The sequence below is a fragment of the Anser cygnoides genome, chromosome 13, assembly GCF_040182565.1.
Source record: "Anser cygnoides isolate HZ-2024a breed goose chromosome 13, Taihu_goose_T2T_genome, whole genome shotgun sequence".
Taxonomy (NCBI): domain Eukaryota; kingdom Metazoa; phylum Chordata; class Aves; order Anseriformes; family Anatidae; genus Anser; species Anser cygnoides.
The window spans coordinates 3819768-3847759 of NC_089885.1; the positions used below are offsets into that span (position 1 = coordinate 3819768).

The window sequence follows — 27992 nt, forward strand, 5'->3', positions numbered from 1 at the left end:
CCTTTGCCTTTCCCCAGCGTCGTCACAGTCCTTTGGTTAAGCCACTGCAGAGATGCTGCTCCAAAGCCTCCCATCTTTCCCAGATGTCAGTAAGAAAGCGTGAGTTGGAAGCACTTTGGGGATGCAAGAAGGAAGGGGCCTGGGCAGGATCGTTGCCACGCTAACATGCCGAAGTCACGGCAAGCGGACTGCTTGTGAGCATTTCTCCCTGCATGGCTTACGGAGGGGCTGGCTTCTTGTAGCTGTAGTCCTGGGCAGTGCTTCAGGACAGACTTGAAGTTGCAAACTCAAATCATTGTCGTGGCTATTTTAGTCCAAGTGATGGGGTTTTCACTGCTGGTGTGACATAGCCATCCCCAGTAAGTAGCCTTTCTTGGTTTAATTTTGACTCCTCTCAGCAAGCAGAAGTGAATCTGAGACACGAGCTCTGAAGTAAGAATAATGAAGTCCATACAGACAATTACTTCAGTGTATTTACAGCGATTTAAATCTGCACTTCATTTTTGCACAGAAGCTTTCATGTGTAGGCAAGGACGAGGGGTGCGAGCTGGTGGAACGGGGGATATTTGATAGGCACGACTGGCACGGGGACATCCTCTTCTGCTTTGCAGAGCCCTTCAGCTGTGTAAATAGAAAGCAAAAGGGGCGGAGTGGTAAGAATTTTGGGTTTTCCTCACATCTGAATGCCTTTTCTGGTTTTCTTCCTTGCTTCTCATCAGCCTCAGGGAAAGGTTTACCAATATTTTTAAAAGAGGCAGCCCGCAGGCTGGGAGCTCCCCGCTGGCTCTCGCTGGGTGGCAGAGGAGTCCCAGAGCCCCGGTCTGCTGGCGTGCACCACCCGCAGCCCTTCCCTTTGTCACGGGAAGCTAAGTTACTTCTCTGATCCTGAGATTTACCTCAGAGTGCGTTTCTTACCATTTTAAAAGCCGTATACAGTGGGTGTGTGCTGTAGGTGGCCCTGCAGCCATTTCTCCGTCCATCGTCTTGTGCCCTGCTGCACTCACTTCACCCGCTGGAGTGTACTGCCTCACTCCCTGGGCTGCTGTGAGGCTTAATTAGCGAATGCCCAGATCCGGTTTCAGTGTGGAAGGCGGCTTCTGTGCCTTCACTCCTTCCCCTCCCAGGTCATGGGACCATCCCAAAGCTCACGCGGTTTAGTGAGTGGCCAGGACCCCAGTGTGAGCGTGGGTTAAGCGGATCTCTTTTGTTTTGACATGATTAAAACACCCACAAAGCAAAAAGGTCGGGCCTCAGCCCCATCCTGGCAGGCTGCAGAGTTTGCTCTCCCTGTTTTTTTGCTGCTACATCGAAGCCTCGGTAGCCTTGTTGGTGTTACCTCGTACACTCAAGTGCTGCATAAGCACAGCCCGTAAACTTATGCCAAACTTTGAACATCCCTGGCTTTCATGATGGAAAAAAGCCCATACTTTGCTTTTTGCGTGCGGCTTTTTTAGTGGGACTGGGTGCTAGGAGTCTGCAGAGCAGCAGCAAGCTTCTGCCACGAGGGAAGCGGTGCCTAGAGCGGATCGGGTGAAGGGACATCGTGAGACAAGCAAGGTGCATTTTGCTAAGTGCTGCATCTTGTTGCGTTGGCAGTTTGTGAAGAAAGGGCCAACAGAATTGTTGAAAGAAGTACAGTTAGGTGGGCTAAGGGTTTGGAGAGATGAGATCCTGGAAGGCTGTCTATTGAAAAATTCTGTGAAATGAGAATTAAGCAGAAAGCGAAGTGTTTGCAGGTTACTTTGATCAGTTTTGACAGACTCCACTGCTTCAGTCTGCTCCTGGCATTTAGCAGCTTAAATGGGGGACTCTTGGGGTCCAGACAAAGGACTGAATAATTTAAATCTGAAGAAATGTGTAGTAAAGTAAGACCATTAAACTGACTGTTACTGCATTCACATCCTTTTGTTCATTTATTTGACATTATTCCTGCAAATGAACTGTCAAGAGGGACTTTTAAACCAGTATTAGTGAGTCACTTAGTAAAACTCTTAATGCTGCAATTCATAACAGAAACTTGATTCTCAGCCTTGTGTTTATCCCATCTCAGAAGAGAAACAGTTACAAGTCCCTGTGACCAGGGTAGTTTTGACTGGATACAACCCGAATTCAAAATACCGCCTGCATGCAGCTTATGAAGGCCTGTTCAGAGGCTAGAACAGAGGCCAGAAGTCACTTGTCGCAAGTTTCAGAGAATAACTTCTGAATATACTGGAGGAAATCATAAGCTGCTTACAGGGTGTTTGCAAACAGAAACAGAGAGTACATTAATCAAAGAAATTACAGTGTTTGAATGATTTGCTCAGCCCAGAGCTTGTTTACCTGCCTGTGAGGGGAGCGCGGAGGCCTAGTTGGCAAATGTTTGTATTGTGCTTTGAGACAGTCCTGTGAAAGGCAGTATGGAAGTGAGGCATATCTTTTAGAGTTTCTAGGGCTGTAATTCCCCCCATAGTTTGTGTGAATGCTGCCGTTTTTTAGGGCAGTAAACAGAGGCGAGGAGCTGCTGTCCCATGGCACATGCGCGTGGTAGGCCCCGGACAGCGGCCCTGCCTTGGGCAGATGCTGAACATGGTGGCCCTTGTCAGAAACACATCAGGGAAATACTTTACCATACCCACGTTTTGTGGAGAAGGCAGCAAGCCTCTCACATGGCAGCAGTGAAACTCTTGACTGCATCTGTTCTGTGCAGCTCACCAGCTGCGCTTCCAAATGAGCTTTAAAAGGGCTGCAAATGAACACGTGGATGGAGAAAAACAGATACAGGCCTCCAGCAACTGCGCTGGAAAGTACTGTGTAAATACCTTCAGCTAATATTTAACAGAGTATCTCGGTACTCAATACCTAGAAAGAATCCTTCTCGGTTACACCACCATTGATTTCTGGGAAACGGATGCCTATTGCTGGGAGCAGACTTTGGCCCATACAGCTAAGTAATAAAATAGCTTTTTGCAGGAAGTATATTTATAAACAAAGAGCTCTGGGGAAAAAAAGAGCATTGCGTCTTCAAGTTACATTTGCAAAGCTACTGCCTGAATATTGGCATGGCTCCTTCCAGTCGAGGGATCTTAGAAACAGTTTTGCTGCATCACAAGCTGCAATAGTATCTCTGAGGCTTTGAAAATGAACCCCAGTGTCTCTGCAAACAGGATGCTCTTTGTGAGTTTTAATTGGAACCAGTCATGTCTGAACGCTGCAGACTTGGAAATAACGTGACTAACCTAAGAAAGCTATTCAAGACCTATCTGCAAACAGTATTCCCCAGATACACGCGGGTGAAGAGCTGACTGGGATAAAGGCCCAGCACGAGATTTTGCTCTGAACTTGAACTGAATTGAACCAATTTTTTGCATGTGTGGTGTTCTGAAGACATTTGGGTGCATTAAGTATCTTCCTCTCCTTTCCCTAGCTTGGCAAGAACTGGATGCAAAAAATATTCTAAGGCAGGTTTTTGCAGAGGGGGAATTGAGTCATGGAGAAGCTGAATGCCCTGTATTTAAAGTCCGTGTTTGTCTTTACCCTTACAAAACTGATGGTAGGAAGAGGTGGGGTGGAATGAAAGGGACACTGAATTTGTTCCCTGACCCTGTAATAGTTGCATTGAAGTCACCGACCTGGTTGAGAATTTAATTTCAGTTTTTCCACTTGGCCATGAAGCCCTAGCTAATGTACTTGAATATGTTTTTGTTGCTGTGTTTTCAGTAGAATAGTCTGCTTCCTTAAATACTCCCTTAAAGTCTTTGGCTGTTGTAAGGAGCTTTCTCTGGACATAGGTGTTGGGCATCCGCCTTTGTTGCACGTTACTGTCTTACCAGTTTGTTTTAAAAGGGTTACCAGCACCACCTTGGCTGCTCTGATGGGGTCTTGGAGGAACGAGGTGAGAAAATCCTGATGATTGTGCGCTCCATCCTCTTGGCAAGCATGAGCTGGGCCCTTCCAAAAGCTGTCCCTGAGGACAACCTGGGTGGCTGCTGCAGCTCTGGCGCGGGATGGCAAAGTGCTCTGGTAGGTGTGCTGTCACAGCGCTCAGAAGCAGGGTGCGGTGTTTCACAGGTCTGTGGGGAGGTTTTGCCAGGCCCTCACCTCCTCCACAGAATTGTTCTGCAGTCTCAGTTCTGTTTTTATTTTAAATTTCCTCCCTAGCCCTCAGGGCTGCAGGAGGATTCTAAAAAATGTGACACGAGTGAAAACCAACACCGTGATGGCTCCCTGGATTTGCAAGAGTTGTGGAATATTAGCTCAGAAACCCTGGAAGTGCTCCTTTCCCTTCAGTCAGTCCTGTGGATTTTGCAATCTTTCGGGCGTGGAGTACCTTACTCTACAAATTCAGCATTATTCTCCTAGAATTTGCAATTCTGATACAGGTGGGAGGTTGAGTTTTCTTTTCTCTTTCTTTCTTTGTCTTGCCTAGACGCTTGCTTTCAATAGCTTCTTAGGAGAAGGTCTTCAGTGGATTATGTGCTGCTTATGTGCTTCTTGGCCCTCCATTCTTTGGAGGTTTTCTCTAAGTTGGAGCAAATCAGTACAAAACACTCAAATTAAATATGATAGTGAATCTTATTTTGCCATGATGCAGTGGTATATGGAAATTCTCAAAATTAGAATGAATGGAAGAGCAGATGGGCTCTGATCAGGAAAACCATAAATTTTAAGTCTCTCAGTGTGTATTGCTTTGTGGTTTGCTTTAGTTTTCCTTTAGACCAGCTTTAGGAAGTTAATATGAACCATTAAACCTTTCAGGCTATCTTCCCCCCCTCTTTTTTCTTCTGGTTTAGAAGTGAATAAAAGAGCTTTGTACAGTTCTTGAAACTGAGCCTGAAACAGCTCTGAACAAAATATAGTGTTCCTTTCAAGATCTTGGAAATAATTACATCATAGGCAAATTGGGCCAGAAACCGTTAATGGTATTCTTTGTGGAACGAAATCCCATGGGAGGACCTATTTCAGCAGACTGGCATTGTTTACAAACAGATACAGTGACAGATACAGTTGTCCCATTCTGAGGGCAGCTGAAGCTTTGTGCCATATAATAGACTTCACAGAATAAACGTCTTGCTTTTGATAACAAGCTGAAGACGTGCCTTGCTGCTTCTGTGGTCGCCCTCACGCTGATGATTTTGGGGAGCGAAGGCTGTCTTTGGCACCAGAGAAGTATTTGTAGGTGGGTTAAAGAGCAAATAAAAGTCTGTGAGGATTGCTTGGTGTTGAGAGAGAAAAGAAAAGCATCCCAGTAGCGTGGCTGCAGGATGTCTGCCTGCTCAGAGCACGTTGATGGTGCAAGCTGGAAGATGCTGCGGATGCAGAGCCTTGCTTGCAAAGGGCTTTCTGGAGCACCATGGCTCTGCTGGGCAGTCCTCCCTGCTACCTTTCAGTCCTTTTCAATGCTGGCTCTTTTTTCCTCATTACTGGAAACCCTCTTGCATTTCAGGACAGAATCACAAAGATTATTAATGTTAACTGTTTGACCTAAATATACAAAAGCGTTTAGTTCTCCAGGTAAGTAGGCTAGTCTGTACTTGAAAACCAGATCAGCAGAAACCCTCGCCTGGGCATAACTCTTGCTACTCCCTGACGGTACAAAGCACGTTGTTGCCTACATACGTGCTTCCATAGGCAGCTGAGCCCTATTCCTCTGCCATCACAGCCAGTCTCCCAGTAGGTCTCTATCTGGGTGGCTGGGCTGTGTCGGCAGAGCCCTCTTGTGGGGACCGGACACATGCCAGTGGACCAGAATTTTCTGTGCCCATCGCTTCTGTGGTTTCCCAAATGGTGTGTTCCAAGCGACAAAAGCATCTTTCTGTCTGACAGCTGCCTCCAGCACACAACTTGGTTAGCTAAGGGTGCGTGATCTCTTCCACGCTTCCAGGCACAAAGGCGAGGCTCTGGGGACCACCACCTGGTCGGTGGGTGCCTGAGTTTCAGCCTTAGCTCTCGTGGAGGTGAAAACTCAACTGGAGGTAAGGTCTAGCAGTCCACAGTGGCCTTGAGACCAGCGGTAGACGTCCCTTTTGGCTGCTGAACACATTGTTGATCTGCTAGTGAAGCAATTGTTTGAGGTCTCCCGAACTTTCTGAAGGCAAAGTCTGCCCAGTTAACTCAGATCACTGATATAACACAAACCAGTTGATGAAGTCAGCTGGGAAGAGTGCTCATATAAACTGCTCTCCCAAGGGAGGTGAGCAGACAGGCGTCAGTGATGTCTTTAGGTATGTGTTGGTGAATCGAGATCTCCAGGATCCCCGCTTTGCGCTGTGTGTGCTGGGGAGAGGGCTGGACCAGCTTTTGCTGGGGTTGTCAGTTGTGCGACCTTGGGGACGGATCCTGGGATCCCTTGGGGATCAAGACATTCAGAAGCCCAGCTTTGTAGACCCAGGGACTAGTGCAAGACGGAGATGTGATGAGTATGTTTCCTGTATTGTTCTTATCATTAGGTGGATGCTTTGAATCCCAGATCTGTTGTTATGGGATCTTGTCTAGATGGAATTAAAAACATAAATACAGTAATTAAAAAAAAAATAAAAAATGATTGTTTTATGTGTAGTGATTTGAAAATGGTAACAAAGACTAAAATGTCCACGTCATCATGAAAACCAGGCTAGAGTAAACCTCTCTACATTTTTCAGTTGGTCATTTAGTTTTTATACGGAAGGAATTCTCAAGTAAGGCAACGTGGGTTTGATTATCCCCTATTAATATATCAGCCGGAAATCCTGGCAAAATTCCAGCTGTATCGAAGTAAATGCTATTCTAGAAAGCTTTAACCTCAGTCTTGGAAAAAAAAAATAAAAATAATTAAAAAAACAAAAGAGGCAGCTTTACCTGACTGAAGTGAGTGCAGCAGTGCTGTTACCCATCGAGATGCAGGACCTTGTTGTGTAAGTGACAGTCACTGTCTTTGGCTGATACTCCTGAAGAAAGCTATGACTTCTGCAGCTAAAAACATGAGTTGCCTCATCTCAAATTTAAGAGAGGAGCTGCTGACTGCACTAACGTGTGTTGTCTGTGAATCAGCACACGGGAGGATCCATCCGACAAGCACAGTGGCCTGCATGTGCCTTCCATAAATGGAGCTACATTCATTTTGGAGGGGTTGGAAGGCAAGGTGCTTGCAGAATTGTAACCTTTAAAAATATGCACTAGAGCCCACATCACATCTGATCTGTTTGAAATCATACTCTATTTTCAGGTCTTAAAACAGTCGGAGTTCATTTTACCAAGCACTGCTTGTTTGTTAAACCAGCTGGTTAATCCAGGCTTGAATTTTAATATTTAAGATACACTAGAAAGATCAGTAATTTCAAAAGCAGTACCTGCCTTGTGTTTCCCCAACTTGCAAATCTTGTATAACAATTTCTGGGTGTTTTTTTCCTTAGATCAGTAACCCTGTTCTTAGGGGGTCAACAGAAGGCTGTACATGTCCCTTCCTTTTGATGTACCGTGCTCAGGACTTTATGGTCCTGTTTTCAAAGCTCTGCCACAAACAACCCTACAGTACCCATGTGCGAACCAGAACAGAAAGAGGAAGACTTGAATGTTTTCAGGATGCGATCGTTTTCCTGCTTAGGTTTTGACTGATTTTAAAGCAAATGCTTTGCTCATTTTTATGTGCAAAAATATTTTTAATCGGTACTTCTGAATAAATTTCCTTTGGCAAGATGGTTCCTTTTGAAACCCCACCCTCTCAGGAGTAAACCCTCTGCAAACACAAAGTGGGGAGGGAACAGATCTTAATGCTTGCTATCTATACCAGCCCAACATCCACCCTCTTTCTTACATTATATAAATGGTCCACTAGGGTACAAGATAGTTTTAATAAGTCATGTGAATTTGGCTTTGGAGGTCTGGTTCTAGAGGAAGGTTTGGTTTGTAAACAACTGCATGAAGAAAAAAGTTGTAAATATTTTTTTAAAAAAGACTATGAAAGACAAAAAAAACTTTATTTTTGAAGTGGTACAATGATTTTTAGGAATTAGTCACTGCACGTATTTATAGCAAACAACAGTAACCTTATTCAGAGCAAACCTCTAACAGACAGGCTTCCTTATTCCAGCAGAAGGCTTTTTTCTTTCCTCTCCACCCCAGGACACCGGTCTTGGCATCCTCCCTTGACAGGCATGCTTTCTGTTCTGCTTTTGCAGGAGGCTCTGAGGGCTGCTGAAGATGTCCGATAGTCTGGATATTGAAGAGAAACCTCCAGCCCCACCGTTGAGAATGAACAGCAACAATCGCGATTCTTCAGCACTAAACCACAGTTCAAAACCGCTCCCCATGGCCCCTGAGGAGAAGAACAAGAAAGCCAGGCTTCGCTCCATCTTCCCAGGAGGAGGGGATAAAAGTAAAGTATCAGCAGTGCGAACGGGTGGCTCCATCTTTGTCTTGCTTTCTGTCGGTTGCTGTGTTTACTTTCTGCCTCTGTTTTCTTTCTGTTTCAGTTGCTGAACATGGTAATTAAAAGTCCTTCCAAAGCCTTCTGTTCCAATTACTCTAGTAACATGTTTCAAAAGAGGAGGAGGTGTTCAGTCAGTTACTTCTTGTCTTTGGGAAGCCAGTAAAACATGCACACACGTTGTGCGACTTGCCTTTTAAAAATACCTCTACAGTTAAGTTGGGGAATCCTTTTCTTTGGGTTTCGCTTTGGGTTTGCAGTAAAAGCAGAGATGAAGTTGCGTGCTTTGCAAAACACATTTGCAGAAGTGAGAAGGCAATATGCCTGACACTTTTTTTTTTTTTAATACACTTGCATTCCATGAGCAGGAGCAAGGCTTTTCGTGCTTGTTGCTTCTGCAGTGATAGTGGATGCAGAATGGCTTGTTTTAAAACCTGCTGCGTGTGGTCACAGAGAGAATCTTTTAAACAGCATTTGAGTTGCATTCTTTAAAATGCGTTGGCAGAATGGGGTAAGTCTTGAGTTAACGTATTTGCAGAATCAAGGAAACTTAATCCTCTTTTTTAATGTCATGGGACCTGATGGGCAGCACCCATGAGTGCTGAGGGAACTGACTGATGGCATTGCAAGGCACTCAATTATTTTTGAAAGGTCATGGCGATTGGATGAGTTGCCTGACAACTGGAAAAAAAGTGACTGGCCCTTCTGTCCTCGAGAAGGAGGATCCAGGGAACCACACACCAGTCAGCCTCACTTTGGTGCCTGGAAAGTTACTGGAGCAAATCTTCCCGGAAACCATTTCCAAACCAATAAAGGACAAGAATGTGACCAGTAGTAGTCAGCATGGATTTACAAAGGGGAAGTCATGATTAACCGTCCTGACAGCCTTCTACCTTGACATGACAGGCTTGGTGGTGAAGGGAGAGCAGTGGGTATTTTCTCTAGTGAGGTGTTAACACAGCCTCCCTTGGTACATCGTCGGAGAAAAACTGCTGAAGCACAATGTAGATGAGTGGACAGTGAGGTGAACTGAAAACTAGTTGAAATCTGGTCGCAAAGCGTTAGGATCAGTGCCATGAAATCCGGCTGGAGGCCAGTCATTAGCAGAGTAGCCCAGGAGCTGAACGCTGGGACGAGCAGTGTCTAACATCTTCAGTAATGAGTGGGGCGATAGGACAGACTGCAGCTTTCTCAGCAGGTGTGCAGGTAATAGAAAACTGGGAGGAGTGATTGACACAGCAGATGGTGTGGCAGAGAAACCTCAACAGCCTGGAGAAATGGATGGACAGGAACCTTGTGAAAGTCAAGGAAGGGAGATGCAGAGGGCTGCACCTGGGGAGGAACAGCCCCGTGCACCAGTACGCACTGGGGTCATCCAGATGGAAAGTGCTTCTGAGGAAAAAGACACGGAGACTTCGTCTTTTGTGCCCATTGCAGTATAGGAGGCAGTGTGAACAAATTGAAATACAGGAAATTTTAGGTTGAAATTTGCAATTTAAGTATAACAATTTTTTATTTTTTTTTAAACTGTGGTTATGGTTGAACACTGAAACAAGTTGCCCAGAGAGGCTGTGAAATCTCCATCCTTGGGGGTGTTCAGCTTGGCACAGTCCTGGGCAGCTGCTCCAGGTGGCCAGCTTTGAGCAGGCCGTGGGGCTAGGTGAAATCCAGGTGTCCTCGCAGACCTCGGCTGTCGGTGACCTGCTGGACCATGCCTCAGGCAGATCTGTCAGGTTCACCCTGCAGAGCACTTCCCCAAATGTTTCCTTCTGGGAACAAAATGAATTTTCAATTGATGCTTTTTAAAGGCTAGAATTAAAATCTGTCCCTGCTTGTTTGATTCCCAGAATGGCTCGGGTCACTTCTTCCCCTGGCCGCTGGCAGGGTGGTTTGTGCCTCTCCGAGGGCATGGCTCTAAAGCAGGAGGTGCAGTGCAAAATGCGTGCGGAAGCAGGGAGATCCAGAAACATCCCCTCCTGGAAATGGGCAGTGACATTAAAAATAGACATAAATAACTATCAGACAGAGCAGTCTTAGGAAGCACGCAAGTGTCATGGATTTAAATGTAGCTGGGAGGGAAAGTAAGCTAGGAGTTATAGCTTAATTTTGTTGGGTGAAGTAATAAATGGAGGAAATTTAACCTGGCTGGTCAAGCCCCTTGAGGTGGTTTCATCTCATGCTTGGCTTGTGTGGGTCAGGGCATCAGCTGGAGAATGCACGCTTTGCAGACTCAGAGACGTGTTTTTGAGAGTCCTGCTTATACACATGGAAGGTGATGAATATGGCTACTCGCGCTGGGTGCAACACTTTGCAGCCTCGCAGATTTATAGTGATAGTCCGCTGCTGGTGTTAGCACACCGAACATGAAAACACCGTGGCAGGGTGTTCGTGCCCAAACCTGCAGGAGCTGTGTTGCCTTTCGTTTGCTCCCCAGACAGCAGGGATGCGAGGATGGAGGTGGTGCTGTGCTCCCTCACAGGCAGGGGTTTGTGCTGGCACTGCTGCACGCAGGGACCCGCACTGTTTGGCAGCGCTATGCTACCGGAGTGTAATACCTTGGTTTTCAGTTAGGGTTTGAGCACTTCTGCGTATAAAACCTTGCTTTGGTAAGCCACTGATGACTGCGCAGGGCCAGTCTGTGCTTCTACAGTCAAAGCAAGCCACTGAAGTCACACCTGATCTCCCACCTCTTGGTACAGCTCCTCTCGCCCCATCGCTGGGGAAGGTACCCCGTTTCCTGGGGCAGGAATACTGAAATATGTTCCCGGTGTCACCCTGGCAGTCTGTGTGTGGAGCAAGGAATCGAACCCATTCCCCATATCCCATGCCAAAGCTGTGACATGGGCCATTTTCTTCGGAGGTAGCGATGGTGATGGGACCGCAGTGTTTCCTTTCAGCAAAGTGCTGTTGCCTCAGGAGACCTGAGAACAGAAAGAAATGGCTTGTGCTCTTCCAGCTGTTTGCATCCAGCCTTGCTCTTCTAACCCCCCTGCACTTGCTGTGCGATAAATTAATATAGCGTGTGAACTGAGGCCCTGCAGAACACTGAACCTAAGGCAATAAGAGGGGGGCAGGCCCACCATGGCTCGGATCCTCCTTTCACCTCCAGAGGTACATCTGTGTAAAGATCACTGGGTGAGTAACGTCGCTCCCAGTGAAGGTGCTGGATGGAAGTGGAGTCTGACCTGAAGTCATCTGGATGCCTCCTGTCCAGGAAAAGAACAGAGGAAAGGAATGAAGCTCCAAGTGTTTCATATTAGTGGAGGAGAAATAAAAGGATAAGGCTGCTGGAGTGGGGGGGGGGGGGGGGGGGGATGAGGGTGCTGCGAAGAGATATTTAATTCTGTATATAGTTTACACCGCATCTGCATTGGTCCATAGGCGTTCTGTGTGCACCTGGTAGGCAGAGCCCTGTGAAACAGAGGAGCCAAATGGTGAGGAATGAGCTGGGATGCTTGTCCCTGCAGGAGAGGCCTGGAAAGGACGAGTGCTGCTGTTGATGGAACGTTTTCTCTAATACCTTGTTTCACACACAGATTTGACTGTTGCTTTAAACTGAATTTGTTGACCCTTTAAATCTAATTTTCACTGCATTTGCTTGCAAATGGTGAGGTAAGGAGAAGCCAGTGAGTGTTATCTACAGCAAAAAGTTAGGCATGCTGAACAAAGATGACATCTTCTAACTGGCAACATTTATCCTGAAAATTAAAGCAACACCACCTTAGAGATAAAAGAAGGCAAAAAGCCTTTGCGTTCATATGTGATATATTGCTGCTATCTTTATTGAGTGCCAAATGAAAATAATTCATCAATGAGCATTGTGTAGGGGGTTGCAGTACAGCTGAAAGGTGGCAGTTAATTATTTAATGAGGATGAATGCAACAGTGCAGGGAAAGAATTAGAAACATCCCAAGTACTCTGGATTTTAGTTAGGAGGAGCAGACCATCTTCCAGCTAAACGAGGCTGCAAGGTAGAAGAAGAAAAATGAGGCAGGAGAAGCTTTCCTTTATAAAATAAAACACAACTTGGAGTGGTTTGCTGTGGGGAGCCTTGCTGTCTGTGAGCAAAGGCAGACCCAGGACGCGAGGGGTGCTGGTGCATTGGGAGCTCAGCCCTTGGGGGAGGCACCTGGGGGAACTCAAGAAGTGGGCAAATGTAATACTAAAACGCAGGCTAATTACGAGTCCATGAGCAGCGAAGGCTGATGTGACAGAAGATAGATTTTGCAAAGCTCTATCCTGGCTGATAGCAGTGTAGAAGGGGAAGCTTGTGATTGAGCTAGCAGCATTGTCTTCCTCCAGCTCTTTTTAATGTGCAGAGCAGGGCTGTCACTGGCACTACATGGAGGGAATATCGAATATAAAGATGGGAACTGAGCAATTGCTCCTTTCCCTCCTACTGATGTGTAACTGTGGCACACATCGTCATTTTCCTGTTATTGTTAATAAATGGTAACGCAGTGGCATTTAGAGATCCTGATAGAGGGTCTCATCAAGACAAGCACAGTATAAACATCTTGTATAGCTCTGGGTCGCTCAGTTGTTAGCATAAAGTCGTATTACATCAGACCTACAGAACAAGCTGCTCAGGACCATAATGAGGATACCTAAAATAGGGATACGTTAGATGAATAGGAAGGGTGGTAGAGGAAAGGCAGGATCCTGAGGTGCGGGGTGCTCAATTTAAAGACATAAGATGATGTCATTTTTTTATTTTTTTTTTTGCATGCATCATCAGAGTTTCACATGTGTCTTATTTCCTGAGTTTGCATTTCTAACTTTCCCATACTACAAGTGGACACTGTAATATTTGCTCCATTCCCGTCATTAGGATGTGATTTTGTCACTGAGATGACAAATGTGTTTGGTAGAACAGCAGCTTCCCACTCAGCTGTTACAGATACGCCCCTGGCACTAAAGAGGATCCTACAGATGCTCTGCACGGGATTGTTCAACCACGTGGTGGTCGCTCCTGGAGCGTGTGGGTGCTCCAGGGAAGCCAAATAATTCAAGTACTTGTCAGCAGAATGGGTATCTGAACGCAGGTTTATGCTACCTTCATCTGTGTGTTTGGGAGTTTGCCAAACATTCTGCCTGTTTTCACAGGACTTTTAGGAACCTGGTTATCTTTAAAACCGCTCCTCTCTGAGTTGGCTGACTTTGACAGGTTCAGAGCATGGTGGAGAAGACGCATGCAGACAGGCTCACACGTGCACGTCCTGGATACTTCTGCAGGAGCCCAGAGAGCAAAGTCAAACAGGAATTTAGTGGCTAGATATGAAAACTTGATGGAGAAAAGAACTGACAGTAGAAGTCATACTGGGTAGAGGTGGCATAAGGAGACTACCTCATGAACTTAAATTCCCTTGCTTTGGCAGCTGTGACACTGATTGGAAGAAAACCAAAATCAAATATCACCTTCTAGACCTTCTCAAAGCAGGGGCTGACGTTCAGGCTGGTGTTGTATTAATTGTCAAGTAACCTTCGAACTGTTACCCAGTTTTAAAACCCTATTTTGAGCGCACATGATTGTGATAATTTTTGAATGAAAAGCTGTACAGAAAATAAGTGCATGTTAACATTTTGCCCCTAGCCAATAAGAAGAAAGAGAAAGAACGTCCGGAGATCTCTCTTCCTTCAGACTTTGAACACACGATTCACGTGGGGTTTGATGCCGTCACTGGAGAATTCACAGTAAGTAACTGCTGTGTTGCATGTTTACTAAAATTTCTGCTTTCTTGATGGTAAAATAGCTGCCTGTTGCCAGAAACTTCAGATGACAACAGCCAGGCTGTGAAGAAAGAGACCTTTATTTTTTGGGCTTAGGGTTTGGAGTGTTTTACTTCTGATTCAGGCTGCTTTTTTTTCTTCTCCAAGGATTATCAGCAGAGTGTCTGTGGAAAATGAAAACTTAAGAAAAACGTAGGTGTATGGTTTTACCAGTCCCACAGGCTGGTTATTCAGTCTTTGGGAAAGCACTGAAAAACCCCACATATGCGCATAGCGTCTGTCTTGCTGTAGACAATCGGCCCCAAAGTGCAAAGTCCAGCTGCTCTGCAGACAGCTCTTGGGGATGCTCAGAAAGCAGCAGCACTGTTGAAGTCCATTCATTTTAATTCAATAATCTTCAAACTATGCCTGTTAGGCTAGGTGATCAGCTTTTTTTACTTATATTACAAAGTATATGAAGCATTGGGAAAAATGAGTCTGATAGAAGCTCCTTGAAGTCTGCAGGGGACTTCAAAGCGTTTTCTCTCAGACTGCTGGCTAGGTGCTGAAACCATTACTCAGTGAAGCTGAGATGGCAGTAAGCTTACACTTGGTTGAACTGCGGAGGTGAGAGGAAACATTAGCAACTCTCCGTACCATCAGTAGTACCCTGTGAGCTAAGTGGTCAGACTGTGTTCTCACCGTATGTCAGACTGTAGTGTGTGCTGCATACACCAAACAGGATGGGACAAATCACTTGCGTGGACAAAGTCTGGTTGATTTCTGAAATTTGAGCCCTAAATGTGGGTTCTTCATCACTTTTTTACTTCTGTTGCTATTTTTGCTTCTCAAAAACATTTCAGGAGGCTGGAAACTTTCTGTACACTTCAACAGCAGCAGTAATAGTACTAGCAACAGTAAAAGGAAAAGGACACACATAATGATAGCGTGTCTTCAAAGAAGTAGTGAAACTGAAAAATTCTTAGTAATTAGGAAACACGGCTACATTTAAAGTATGTAGACTAGTTAATTAGCTTTAGTTTAAAAAAAGATATAAAATCTTTCAAAAATTATTTTTGTGCTGAACCCTAGTGCTTGATTAAATACTCATTTAAAGTACCCAGATGTGGTCATTTGCATTCAGAAACTTAGCATAAAATTTTAAAATACTGTTTTCCCTACTACCCTGTTTTTTCTCTTTTTCCTCTCTGCCTCTCTCTGTAGCCACTTTATTGCTCGGGTTTCTCTTCAGCACCATTCTCTTATCTTCTTACCACGTTATATGTTATGCTTTTGTTTTCTCCATTTTTGTGTTGGAGTTTCTTATTTCTTCCTTCCTTCCTTGTTTCACTGCTCTCCCCACTGAATGTTGAGCTATTCTTCCTTTCCTCTATTTATTCTTCCTTTCAACCTACTGCCTGTATTTCTGCCTTGTGCTTCAGACTTTCCTTCTGGCTCTACGCAAACGTGATGGGTCACTCATTACCTGTTCTCTCCTAGGCTGGCTGGCTGGTGGCGAGGATCCCAGTTAGTTGTGCTTCCCTGCCAGCTGCAGCAAAAAGGAGGGAAGCAGAGGCTAACGCACTTGAGTTCTAAGTTCTCTATCTACTTCAGAGATGACGGTTTGAATCAGTGTGAATATTATTGCTATTATCCACTGCATCAAAACAGTCTGTAGCTTTGGCGTTTGTTGATTTTCGTGTGAGATGCCACCAGCACGGGTCCTAGCCCTTCACAGGACAAAACCTGGCTAAATATATTCACTGTTACTGCTGTAGCACTACTTCTTTTTAATATCTTTTTTTCCCCTTTGAAAATAGCAGACATGAGACGGCTGCTGCTTCTCACAACATTTCTACAGCAATTCTTGTTCCTAAATTGTGCAAGTGCAGTGCTGCACATTGTGAAGGCTCCAACTGATTTAAAACAAACCAAAGAGAAAGGTGACTCCTCACTCCTCCCATGCAGCTTGCCAGCACAAGGCTTAACTCTGCCGTCCTTAGTGGAGCAAAATGTCAGTCAGCAAGGGAATCGCGCTGTTAAGAACTACCTGTCAGCCCCCAGTGAGTCTCCAGATGCAAGCATTGCATTTCACGTCGCATCTGACATGTTTGATTTGTCCCAGCCTGGGTCCAACTGGTGTATCAGCCGGGCAGTCCTGCTGTAGGGGCTGCCAGTAGCCATACCACGTACAAATATTCCCACTGTCTAGTGACAACACTGTCTGTCTCTTTCAAAAGTTTGGAAGTGCCATGGGAATGTGCAATACATGTACAAATATGGTTTCTTCGTATGTTTTTGTTTGTTGTTAAGTTTCAAATTATTCCAGTTGTCATGCCATTGGTGTTTGCTCTACTGGTTATGTGCGATGCATCGAACCATGTTTTAACACCTAACAGTCACCCCCTGGCTGCATCACCTGATTGCCCTTAGTTGCATCTCAAAGCAAAGTTGGGGACACCTGCATGGGCTCCTGAGTTTTGGCTTTCAGCCTTGAGTACCAAGCTGCGTTGTTGCTCATGATCGTATTTTATATCTCCATTTCACTATGCTTGGAGCAACCCCACTTGCTAAGAATTAGGATTTAAAGCCCAAAATAAAATTGGCTCAAAACTGTTGGGTGGGAGCATGCTTCCAGAGCTTTATATTGATTGATTTTGAAGAAACAGTTGCATTTTCTGAATGGAGGAAGAAGTGTGGTTTGCAGGGCTTTGAGTGCATCTTGTGAGGCATGCATTTTTGGAACAGTTTCCTGATCCCCAGTCTAGAATAAGACACGGTTCCAAACCAAACTTTTAAAGCTTCAAGATTACAGGATTTGCAAGTGGGAGAAAGGTGTGGCTAAAACTCCGAAGAAGTTGCACATTATTAATTCAATAAAGCCTTCTGAATTGCCCCAATTTTCAGTCTGGCACATGTAGATTATTTGGATTATGACCACACACAACCTCCCAGTGCGAAATCTGAGTTTCACCAGCCACTTTCTCCATTGCACTTTGTTGACTCATGCAGTGGCCAATTGTGATTGTGGGGCTGGGGAACCACTGGAAAATCTCGTGTAGAGCCATTCAAAATTGCTGACCTGGCTTTAAAAACTAGACAAACAGTAAAAGCCCAGATATTTCTCTTTTATCTTTATTTTTTAATTAAAAAGAAAAAGAAACCATGAGTAATTTTTCTAGTCACTTGCCGTTAATCCTCAGTAATGCATTTTTAGAAGGGAGAGAAAAACTGGCTTAAAAAAAGCGAGGAGGGGGAATGATGCTTCCAAACTTTGGAACGGTCATGAGTTTTCTGTTTTCCTAAGCCTGCCTTCCTGTAGCCTGTCCGCCACCTATTTAGTACCTACCTCAGAGCTCCCATTTTAGATGGGACTTTCCCCATTTTGGCCCATTGGTTTCACCTCCTACCACCTTCTAAGTTGTCCCACATTCTGTTTTAACTTTCTTTTCTTTCTTTATTTACGTCCATTACAGCCAGATCTCTATGGCTCACAGATGTGCACAGGGAAGCTCCCAGAGGTGCGTCACAGGCCCAAAAGAAGCTTGCATCAAAGTGCTTCTTTGAGATGTCATAGCACTGCAGCAGCAGGTTGATGTGTGTGCAGTAGATTTGTTGCTTGGCTTATCCCACTTTTTTTTCATTAATCCCAAACTCTGGAGGCCCATGTCACACATTGTTTTGCAGAGAACTTCTTAGGAAGAAGCCATGTTAAAATGTGTATCTAGGTTGGGGTGGCACCAAGGGTAAGCGTAAATGCACTTCAGGTGTAGTTTTTCATTCAGTAAGCCCTACAAATTCGCTGGTAGATGTTGGCTGTGCAGTAAATGGGGAAAATTATAGGTTCTCAAATTTAGGAAATTATACTGGATATTTAAAGCAATGTTTGTTAATACAATTCCAATGCGGAGTTGTGGCTTTCAGTGATTGGATCAATTCTCAAATGCCACCCTTCCTCGTTAGATGTTTGAGAATTCATACAAGGCATTGGCACTCTCAGCCTGTTTTCTGAGTCCTGAATTTCTGCAGTTTTACAGTCGAGAACATACAGAGCTGCAGGAGCTCAGAAAAGAGACATCCTTAACAGCAGTAGCTGTGGTACAACTCAGTGTTACAATTTTGACAATTTAAACGCAGATGCTTAACCCCTCTGTGTTCCCTGATAATGCTGAAAATTGTCCTATCAGGGTGGGGTTTACCTTTTAATCAGACAGCAGTGATCATTTCACCAACATGTTTGCATTATTAAGCATTAAAAATCCAGTGTAAAGCTCCTAAAATACACTGTGTTGTCCACAAATATAGAATAGTCTTGTCATGTCTGCACCGAATCACCAGGAAAACGAGCTAAGCCTTAAATCATTATTCCATGGAAGAGCAGAATTGATTTAAAGATGAGTTTCATGCACTTTTTTTCCTGTCACGATCATAACTTTCTTTTCTTTTTAAAGTTGGATCCTGGTTTTATCTCTGTATTTTGTTAGAGAAGAGAATGATTGCATCTACTGTTTAAGCTTCTCATTTTAATGTAAGGTATCAATCAAAATTTCTGAAAGTAATCTTACAGGTAGCATGGGATCTTGGTAAAGATCTGTACAGCTGCAGCTGTTAAATACTCTAAGTTAACATTCTTTCCACTTGGCATCTACAGGGCATTCCAGAGCAGTGGGCCAGGCTACTACAGACCTCCAACATAACAAAACTAGAGCAGAAGAAGAACCCACAAGCAGTTCTAGACGTCCTCAAATTTTATGATTCCAAAGAAACAGTTAACAACCAGAAATATATGAGCTTTACGTCAGGAGGTAAGTTACCATCTCACTGCAAAAAAAGGGATGTCAGGCACCTAAGTGGATCAAACTGAAGCTCAAGAATGCTCAGTGGTCAAGAAGCAACCTTAGAAAATTACTCTTAGTGGGATACTCCTGAAATGAGTTAATTTCCCCTTTTGTCCACGAATGTCATTGAAACTCTAACTTTTCTTTGTCTTGTTTTCGGAACTAAATAAGGTGCTAGGCAGTCACTGTCATTTTTATTCAGAAGCATCAGCAGCCAGAGATCATGTTTACTTCTATTTTATGTCTTTGCATTCTTGTTACTTTGTAGTGTTCAGGGGTACAGGGCACACCCGTTTAGTTCATCTTATGAATTACTGTTGGATCCTAGGAGCAATAGATTATGGACTACGAGGAATTTTTGTGGTATTTTATGAAGAGAAGAATTTTCAAGGATTTTCTGTATGAGCTGTAGAGAAGTCCCAAAGTAGCTGTGCTAGTCCCGAAGCAGTAATGTCCAGAGCCATCTCTGTGGCATTCCAGGAAGATCCTCATGATTTAGGCATTACCATGCCAAAGCCTGAAAACGTGATGGTGGTGTCATTTTTCTCATGGTTGTGTACAGTCTGCAAAATTGTAGTCTAGAGTTGCAAAAATGAGAAAGCAAGTCTGTGCTGTAGTTTGCCTTTTTTTTTTTTTTTCCTTTGGCCCATGTTTTTTTCTCATTTCACTAATCAAGCCCCAGCTCGTGACAGATCTAGCAAGAAACCAGTGGTGTTTCTAGATGCAGCACATCTGACTTTTGTATTGATGTGTTCTTCTGCTATTTCTTAATAACTGAGATGCATTTAAAACAGAAATACCAGTAAGATGCGTTTGTTTTGGTAAAGCTTGTGTCAACAGCTTCAGCTGATGAGGGGGTGTCTGTGTCCAACAGGGTGTGGAAAGCATTTGTAACTTAGCCTGCAGTGGTTCAGTTCCTACACGTAATAGTCTGTGGTGCTGGAGTCTGTAATTTCCTCAGTTTGCTGGTTCAACCAATACAACTCCCAAAATGCAGGCTGGGGCAGCTTCTCAGAGGATCTTCTAAAAACCGTGCAGTTATTTCCAGAAAGTATTAACGTTTGTCTTCTTTTTTAAGGGAAAGCATCATTTAATGTCTGCTAAAATAGCAAGTACTTCTGTGATGAAATGCAAAATTCTAAACAGTTAGTGTATGCTCCTGAGCTCAGTACTACTGAAAGTTAGAAGGATGGATGTCTTCCTGTCCAGCATTAAAAGAAGGATCTAGCATCTTAATTAGCTGTTACTGGGCTGTGTCAGAACAGAACCCACCTAGCTAAGGGGGATTCTGAAGCTTTTATGGGGACACGTGCAGCAAGCTAGAGAGAATCAATGCATGCAATTTATTTTAAAAACAAAAAACAATAACTGCTTTAGCTCTTTTGGGCAGTGGAAGCATTGGATGTTGAAGAAAAATTTGTATTTGTAGAAAAACAATACCCTAGTATATTGTCCTGCTTCTTGCTTTCTGTGTAAAATAACTCTTGTTACTGGAGGGACGTTGTGAAAGAAAAATGATTTCAGTTTGGATTTACTTGTTCTGTGGGATTCCCCACAACAGATCTTGTTTTATAACGGTGTTAATTTTCCCGTGCACATTGCAGATAAAAGCGCCCATGGATACATAGAAGCCCATCCTTCGGTGAGTGTGAAAGTAACCTTTTGCTTTCAAAGCATGTGATTGTGGAGCAAACTGTGAGCTTTGACTTTCATGATAGAGTGCCAGCCTGATGGGCTGAAAGGAAGTACGTTAAGTGTCTTTGCAGCAGCACCAAAAGGATTACTGGCTATTTTCTAGTTCCCTTTAAGAACTTCTCTACAGATTTTATACAGTCTGCTTTTGCAGACAGAAGATTGCATACTGTTGTTAGCCGTGGTGGAATATATAATTCACAACAATATGCAGTACTGTCTAATTAGCCCATTTTCATATAGTTTTAACAACTTGGAAACCATTTCTATTAAATTTTATGATTTATCCTTAGTACAGCTGGATATGTAGCTGAATATAAATAAGGCTATAATTGATATGTAACTCACTGGAACCATAGAAAGAAAGTTTTAAGTAATGATTCACTCTAATTAATACTGACTTGCTGCAGCAATCCCAAAGATGTTCTCATGACATTCACATTAATATTGACCAGATTTATTAGTGTTAATGTTAGTGCATTAAATAGCAAATGATTGAGTAGGGATTTAGCCTTTATTTTCAAGTGTTAAGCAACATCGTTTTCGGTTTGTGATTACACAGCAGAGACTGTGTATAATGAAATGAAAATCATCTTTGAATATTCACACTTCTTTTTCAATAAATTTTCATTTGATACCACTTTCATTATCTTTCATAAAACATGAAACTTTTAAAAGGAAGTTTGGGTTTCATGGGAGCATAGTAAAACCTTCCAGACAGCTTTTCCAGTGGGTATGGACACACTGGCAGATGTTGTGCTATTTTGTTCTAGTAAACATAGCCAGCAGTGAGACGTCAAGATGTCAGTTTTTGAAAGTTACCTGCTCATAGGATGCTGGTTGAATGTTATAAAGAAAACAACTCTGACAAGAGTGAGCAGTCATTGGAGTTTTTTTAAATTTCATTTCACTCCTTAATGGGAGTCTAGCATTAAATAATATGACTTTAAGTTCTAGCTACGCAATTTAGTGCTGTTAGACCAAACGTGGAGCCCAGTGGGAAAAAAAAAGTTATAAGAATTTAACAGAGCAGAAATGTGATTATTCCCTTCGTTATTTTTGCCTTAATATCTTCTCTCCCCATGTAAGCAAAATGCTAGTGATGTATATAGAAAGCTATACACTGATTTAATACATGACAGAGTAATGTACACCTTCCCATTAGGGCACCCTTGATAGCATTGCCCCTTAAACTAGTGTTGAGGATATCTCCTGTATCATCCCCCCTACTTTTGGTCACATTAATAGCCATTCACCTTAGAAAGCTGGGTGATAGAACTGCAACTCACAGAAAATAGGATTCTCACGTGTGTATTCCTGGCATATATGCCAGAGTGTTCACATCCAGGTGACCGAATGCAGCTGTGCAGTACAGCACCGGTGCGAAGATGAATTAGTTCCCCCCGTTTCCTGTGGGCTTTCCGTTACTGCTATTTGCACTATACTAAATTGATACCGTTTTAAAGATAAGTGGGTTTCAACTCACTTAACTTTAAATATCTGCACTCTAAGCTTCTGTTTACACATAGACATTTATCTGTGTCTAAACTGATCAGCCAGACTTGCCTCGCCTGCCCTGTGTTTGTACTTCTGCCTGAAGGTCGACTGCGCCCTGGCAGTAGCTTTTTTCTCCGCTGCTGTAATGGGAGCCTGGGTAAGCAGTTGGGACGTCTGCCTGGCAGCCACCAAGAGGTCAGCAGGATGCACCGTGCCGCTGAGAGGCTGCATTCACTCTGGGTCACTGTCGCAGTTAAGAGAGAAATAGTGGAGAGATCAGTGTGTTGCTTTATGATTAGATAAAGAGGAAGACGGTAGTGAAAAGGAGCTGAACAGGGAAATTCAGCACTGTGGAAACATGTAATGTGACTACCCCCGGGGTAAAATAATAAAGCAACAAACAGCCTTTCTCTACAAAGCAAAATTCCCTGCAAGACAAATGCAGGAGACGTTGCACTTTGAAGTGTGCTAATTAACCTAGCCAGCAGACACCTGTTAACTTAATTAACTGGTACCATTTCTGCAAACACAATGCCAAAGCAATGAACTAGCAACTAGATGTGATTTCTAGTGATAGATTCAAGCATTACTTAGGTGAAATCAGACTTTGACAAAACATGGGAATTATTCAGTTGTTTTTGTTTAATTCATTACTCCAGTAATGTACACATGACACAGTTCAGTAGCATATGTAATAGATTATTGTAAAAACTAAAAAGCAAAAATGAAAAACACCAAGATGAATTAACAAAACATTGTAATTTGTAACCTTTAAATTGTAGGGTGTGTAAGAGAGGTGTCTAGGACTTACTATAGGCACGTATAGATTGCTTTCTGATAGCTAAGCAGAGTTGTATGTAATTATCAAACCTCCCAAGTGCCAACATGGTGATTGTCAGTCATGCTACTGTCTGTCCACAGAGCACAAAAACAGCATCAGAACCCCCGTTAGCGCCTTCTGTTTCTGAAGAAGAGGATGAAGAAGATGAGGAAGAGGAAGATGACAATGAACCTCCGCCTGTTATTGCACCACGGCCTGAACATACAAAATCAGTAGGTCCCAGCTTTAGTCAGCACTGCTTGTGGTGTAATGAATGTTTCTGATCAGACAGCACTTGGGGCACGCTGGTGAAGGGTCTGAGGGCTGGAGCCCTGTCATGGGGTATTGCTTCACCCAAGCTACTGACACCAGGAAAATCTGATGGAACTTAATTATTTATTTAGTTAAGAGTTTCCTGTGCTGCTGATTGGAACAATGAATTTTATCTTAGCATCAGCTAAGAGCTAGCATTGTTTCTTTTAATGCTGCTAGGATAAAAGTGAACAACTTTGTCCAAAGTATCTGTGGGCTTGCTGTGTCATCAAGTGGAAGGAGCAGTCACCAGATCCATTGCACACCTGTGTAGGACATTCAGGAGAAACTACCCCCTGGAGGTACCCATCCCTCTTCACTATATGAGGACCTAAATGAATAACTTAGACTACACTATTAACTTGTACATGGCTGAAGTTTGGTGAGAATCCTACACAGCTGTGCAATATGAAGAGAAAGTGGAAGTCTGAAAGACTATAATGCAGGTCCTAGTGGCCGCTACTTAAAGCTTGAAACACTGACAAGAAGTCAGTTCAGCAGTTATGACCAGAAAAGGGAAATGCTCGCTGCTTCTATTCAGATACCTATCTTAACGGGTAAAACTAGTGTCCTAATGCTCATTATTTCTGTTGCAAAACTGTTGCCTTCAGCACTATATTGGTGCCATCTTTGGAACTGTTAGCAAAGTTCCAACTGCGAGTCATTTTGTTACCCGTATAAACAGATGAGCAACAAGGAACAAGGCCCTGGACATAGCCATTTCTCTATTCTGGCAGCACAGTAAATTCATTGTTTCAGTCATCTTTCAGAAAATAAAATAGAAAACGAAACTGGCCGTGAACTTGTGTAAAACTAGTCTTCATTTATCCTTATTTGAGAAGTGGAAAGTGAAAAGGAACATTTTAAGAGTCCTGGGTGTGGCAGACAGCATCTTCCTAAGTGTTTGTGTCACAGTCTCGGGGCAACTCTGCAATCCACCTTTTTGACACACAGTAATTTACTGTCACAGATCTACACTCGCTCTGTAATTGAACCTGTCGCTGCACCAGCACCGGCTAAAGAAGCCACAACTCCCCAGCCTGAAAACTCGAACACGAATACTTTGTACAGAAACACAGACCGGCAGCGAAAAAAGTCCAAGATGACAGACGAGGAGATCCTAGAGAAACTGAGTACGTATTCTGTATTTCTTGTCTGATAAAGCAGTGTATTGTATGTGTGTCTCAAGATTTTATATACCAAATGATCAACCTTAGTTTAGTGATAAAGGGTCAATTACAACTCCTCACACAAACTGTTACTGTGCTTAGAGGAAGTGAAGGAGCACTCTGGATATTCCTTCTGCCTCTGAGGCCAGCTGTGACTGGCTTGGATTTGCCTGAGGTTCTGCCTGTGCTAAAGGCAAAATAAGAGATTATTTCTGCTTGAGCAGAAGTCTGTGGCCTAGTGAATGACCTCATGAACTCCAGTGTGCTGATGCCCAAATTTAGCTGAATGTTTGGCTTTCTAAATTCTCTTTAGATTCACAGATTCACAGATTCACAGATTTCTCTAGGTTGGAAGAGACCTCAAGATCATCGAGTCCAACCTCCGACCTAACACTAAGTACTCCACTAAACCATATCCCTAAGCTCTACATCTAAACGTCTTTTAAAGACCTCCAGGGATGGTGACTCCACCACCTCCCTTCCTGACTTCTCACCAGTCATCGGAGCCAAAATACAGGAATCTTTCTCTTTTAACCTGTAGACAGCTACGGAACTAAGCCCATTCCTTCAGCATCAAGGGGGACACCTCCAAGGATATTCTAGTGTTCTTACCACTACCACTAATATATCAGAGCTTGTTTTTATAAGAATTCTCTGTTTTGACAGAGGACTCCTTTGAAAGGACATGAGTTGAGACCATGGATAGAGAACAGGTTTTCAGTGTGCCTCAAAATAAATTAAAAAAAATACTTTTATAGCAATCCTTATTTTATTTCTTAGCTTTATATTTATAAAGAGGCATCAGCGAGACACAGCTATGTGACCTGATCAGATAAAACTGCACTGCAAGCGTTTCTCAGGAGCTAGCCTCCAGCACATTCACTGCATATTCCTCAGATAAATGACACCTTGACATACCTGACTCCCAACCAGTTAATGCCATCAGAATCCTGACTGTTAGCCCCAAAGCCCTGCATGGATTGTACACTAGGCAAGCACATTAAGCCCTTTATGGTTTTACAGCACAATAATCAGCTTCTTGCACGTTCTAGCTTTCAGTGCTGTGTTGTCAGATAACAAACCCTTGAGTTGATAAGGTACCCCAGTTCACTCTGTCTCCTGTTAACTGTTAGGACAATGAGTTAATTGATCTACGCCTCCTTGTGTTTGATCTCAAAGCCAATAATATTGTGCCTTTAATGGAGGTAACCACTTGGAAAGAGCACAGTCTGTACATGGCTTCTTCACGGTGGTTTGTCAGTGGCTCGTTCTTGTGCTGAACCAACCTTTGTCATTACGTCCCTGCCACTGATGGTGGCTGTGACTGCAGAAGCTGAAGCATTTCTTTGCTGCTTGTGTCGTTTTCTGCACCCTTGGCAGGTTGACAGGACCGTATAGAACTGCATCTCAGTGCCATTAGGGGGTACTGAAGGGATAAGTTCCCTGGCTTTAGCTGAGGAGATAATGAAATAATGTGTTTATTCCAGAGCAGGAAGTTTATCTGCAGGTATGTCAGGTTATAAAGGGAGAAATTATAACTCCTTCATCTGAGGCTAAATGTTTGAGGCAGGCCATCTACCATGAGATCTGCAGGTACCCTGCATACTTGAACATTAAGTATGCATATCATTTATTGAAGCTCGTGTAACCTAGATCAGGACTGAGCCATTGAGTTATTGAGGGTTACACCTCTGAAATGTTTCATGCTTTCATGTTTTTACTTTCTTAAGAATTTGATACTCAGTGCAAGGTCTGAAGATCTGCCTTGGCAAATTGTGATGTGGACAATGAAAATCTTTCTGTACTTCCATGAAGCCATCTAAAAATGGGGGTGATGCTCTTCTGTTGTAGTCATGGGCTAATTAGATTTAAGCATGTGGGTTTGGGTGATTTTTGTTTGTTTGTTTGTTTTCAAACTCATATGACTTCTCCACCTTGCCTACTTACTCTGCAGTTGGTTTTATTCTACTCTTAGATGATGTCCCTTGCCCTCTTTTATCTTAAATTGCTTTCATAACTCTTCTCTGCTTGAAATAACTTGAGTTTTTTTAGAGGCACATTCATTACACGTTTTACTAGGGAGTAAAGCCTGTAATACTGAGATAAGATCAAACAAAACTCTGTCTGTAATGAAATCATGAATATGTTCCACTGTAATTATGAAACAGAAGTGGCCCAATTCTGCTTTCTTATCCACTTAATTTAGGATTTAGTAAAGGAAAGTGCTTAAAAACACCAAAATAGCTGGTATGTTTATCTCTGGTCCAGAATAGGGAGTGCTCCTCTGAGCTGGAGCTGCACACCAGCCCGTTTGTTGATTTCAGTGCTATAATATTTGAAAAGCAGTGGCTTAATTACAGGATACCAGACATAAACAAGTAACTTGCAAAAGCACCTCCTCAAGATATTAGGAAGGACTATAAAATCTGAGTCAGTAGCAAATTGGGAAAAATTTTATTCGAAGTATTTGTTCTCCAGTCTCTCTTTTTCTGTAGTCCTTTCTAACATGAACATCTGTGAACTTCTGGTGTCTGTCCTGGTAGATATGCATTTCCATTTACTAGCTGAGAACAGCACCAAGCTGGACAACACCAACGCAGTATTTTTCCTGTTACCCAGCCCAGCACAAGGTTACGGCAGTGCTTGGTTTGGTACTGCAGAGATTCATGGGGATCCCGGTCTGGTGGGGGGTGGTCAAGTTCAGCAGTGCGAGCTTCCTCCTGGACGAGCAGGAGGGAATGCTTTTTCTTGGTTATGTCCCTTCTTTCACTCCATTAAAAAGTGAGTTCCAGAGTCCTCTGGTCATAATCCTCTTGGCTGAAGAGTTGTTTTACAGCAAAGACCCATTCTAGTGAAGCAGAATAAAAGCTTCATCTCAAGTTGCATGTTTCAGCGAGTTCTCACTTTGGCTGGGAAGCTGTCCTTGTTCTGCTCCAGGATCCCACTGCAGGAGTTCGGCAACAGCCGTCTTCAGGGTGTCCAATTTTAGCTATGGATTTTGAAGTGTAGCTGAAAACGGTGTGTCCTCTGCTTTGCATGGAGCTGGGCAGCGTTTGGCATTCCGACCAGAGGAAAATACAAAAGTTAACCAGGGTCATCTAAGTGCTATGTCCTTGGCTTTGACTCCAGGCAAGACAATTGCAGTATCTCTCGCAGGCTGCGACAGCAGGGCAGGATCACTTCAGGCTACTTGGGACTATGTCAGCATCTTCAGCCAGCGAGTGCTTGCAGTGCCATCAGCAGCGGGCACTGGCTGGCATTCCTGGAGTGCCGGGAGAGGGGAGTGAGTACTACGGCACAAAGGAAACCTCTTCCCCTGCAGCTCCTTTTAGTGATCTTGCCAGGACCAGGAAAATTGTTTAAGCAAGGAGTGTAGCAGATGGTGTCGATGCCCTGTCTCCTTGCCGTGCTGGCAGGCAGGATCCCTGGCTGGGCATCCAGCTTTTAAAGCCCTCTGCCCTGGAGAACCGGCCTGGAGAGCGGGAGAAGTGTTTGCTACTTCACTGCTTACAGTGAATGGCATGCCACCTCATTTTGCTTTGGACACGGAGGTGAATAAGTACGTATTTGTA

General features: G+C 43.6%; 1 protein-coding gene across 6 annotated transcripts in view; it reads left to right on the plus strand.

Annotated features, from left to right (window-relative positions):
- PAK3 (p21 (RAC1) activated kinase 3) overlaps positions 1 to 27992 on the plus strand; it is a 180943-nt gene that overhangs the window by 130241 nt on the left and 22710 nt on the right. For 5 of the 6 annotated variants that reach the window (XM_048070625.2, XM_013185088.3, XM_048070627.2 and 2 more), the window contains exons 2-7: positions 8136 to 8332; positions 13977 to 14077; positions 18744 to 18897; positions 20535 to 20572; positions 23041 to 23172; positions 24222 to 24384. In XM_048070625.2, the coding sequence (XP_047926582.1) occupies positions 8158 to 8332; positions 13977 to 14077; positions 18744 to 18897; positions 20535 to 20572; positions 23041 to 23172; positions 24222 to 24384 (763 nt within the window). In that variant the 5' untranslated portion in view covers positions 8136 to 8157. Of the gene's footprint in view, positions 1 to 8135; positions 8333 to 13976; positions 14078 to 17574; positions 17614 to 18743; positions 18898 to 20534; positions 20573 to 23040; positions 23173 to 24221; positions 24385 to 27992 lie in introns of those variants that run through there. The other variant, XM_067004982.1, reaches the window with a different exon arrangement.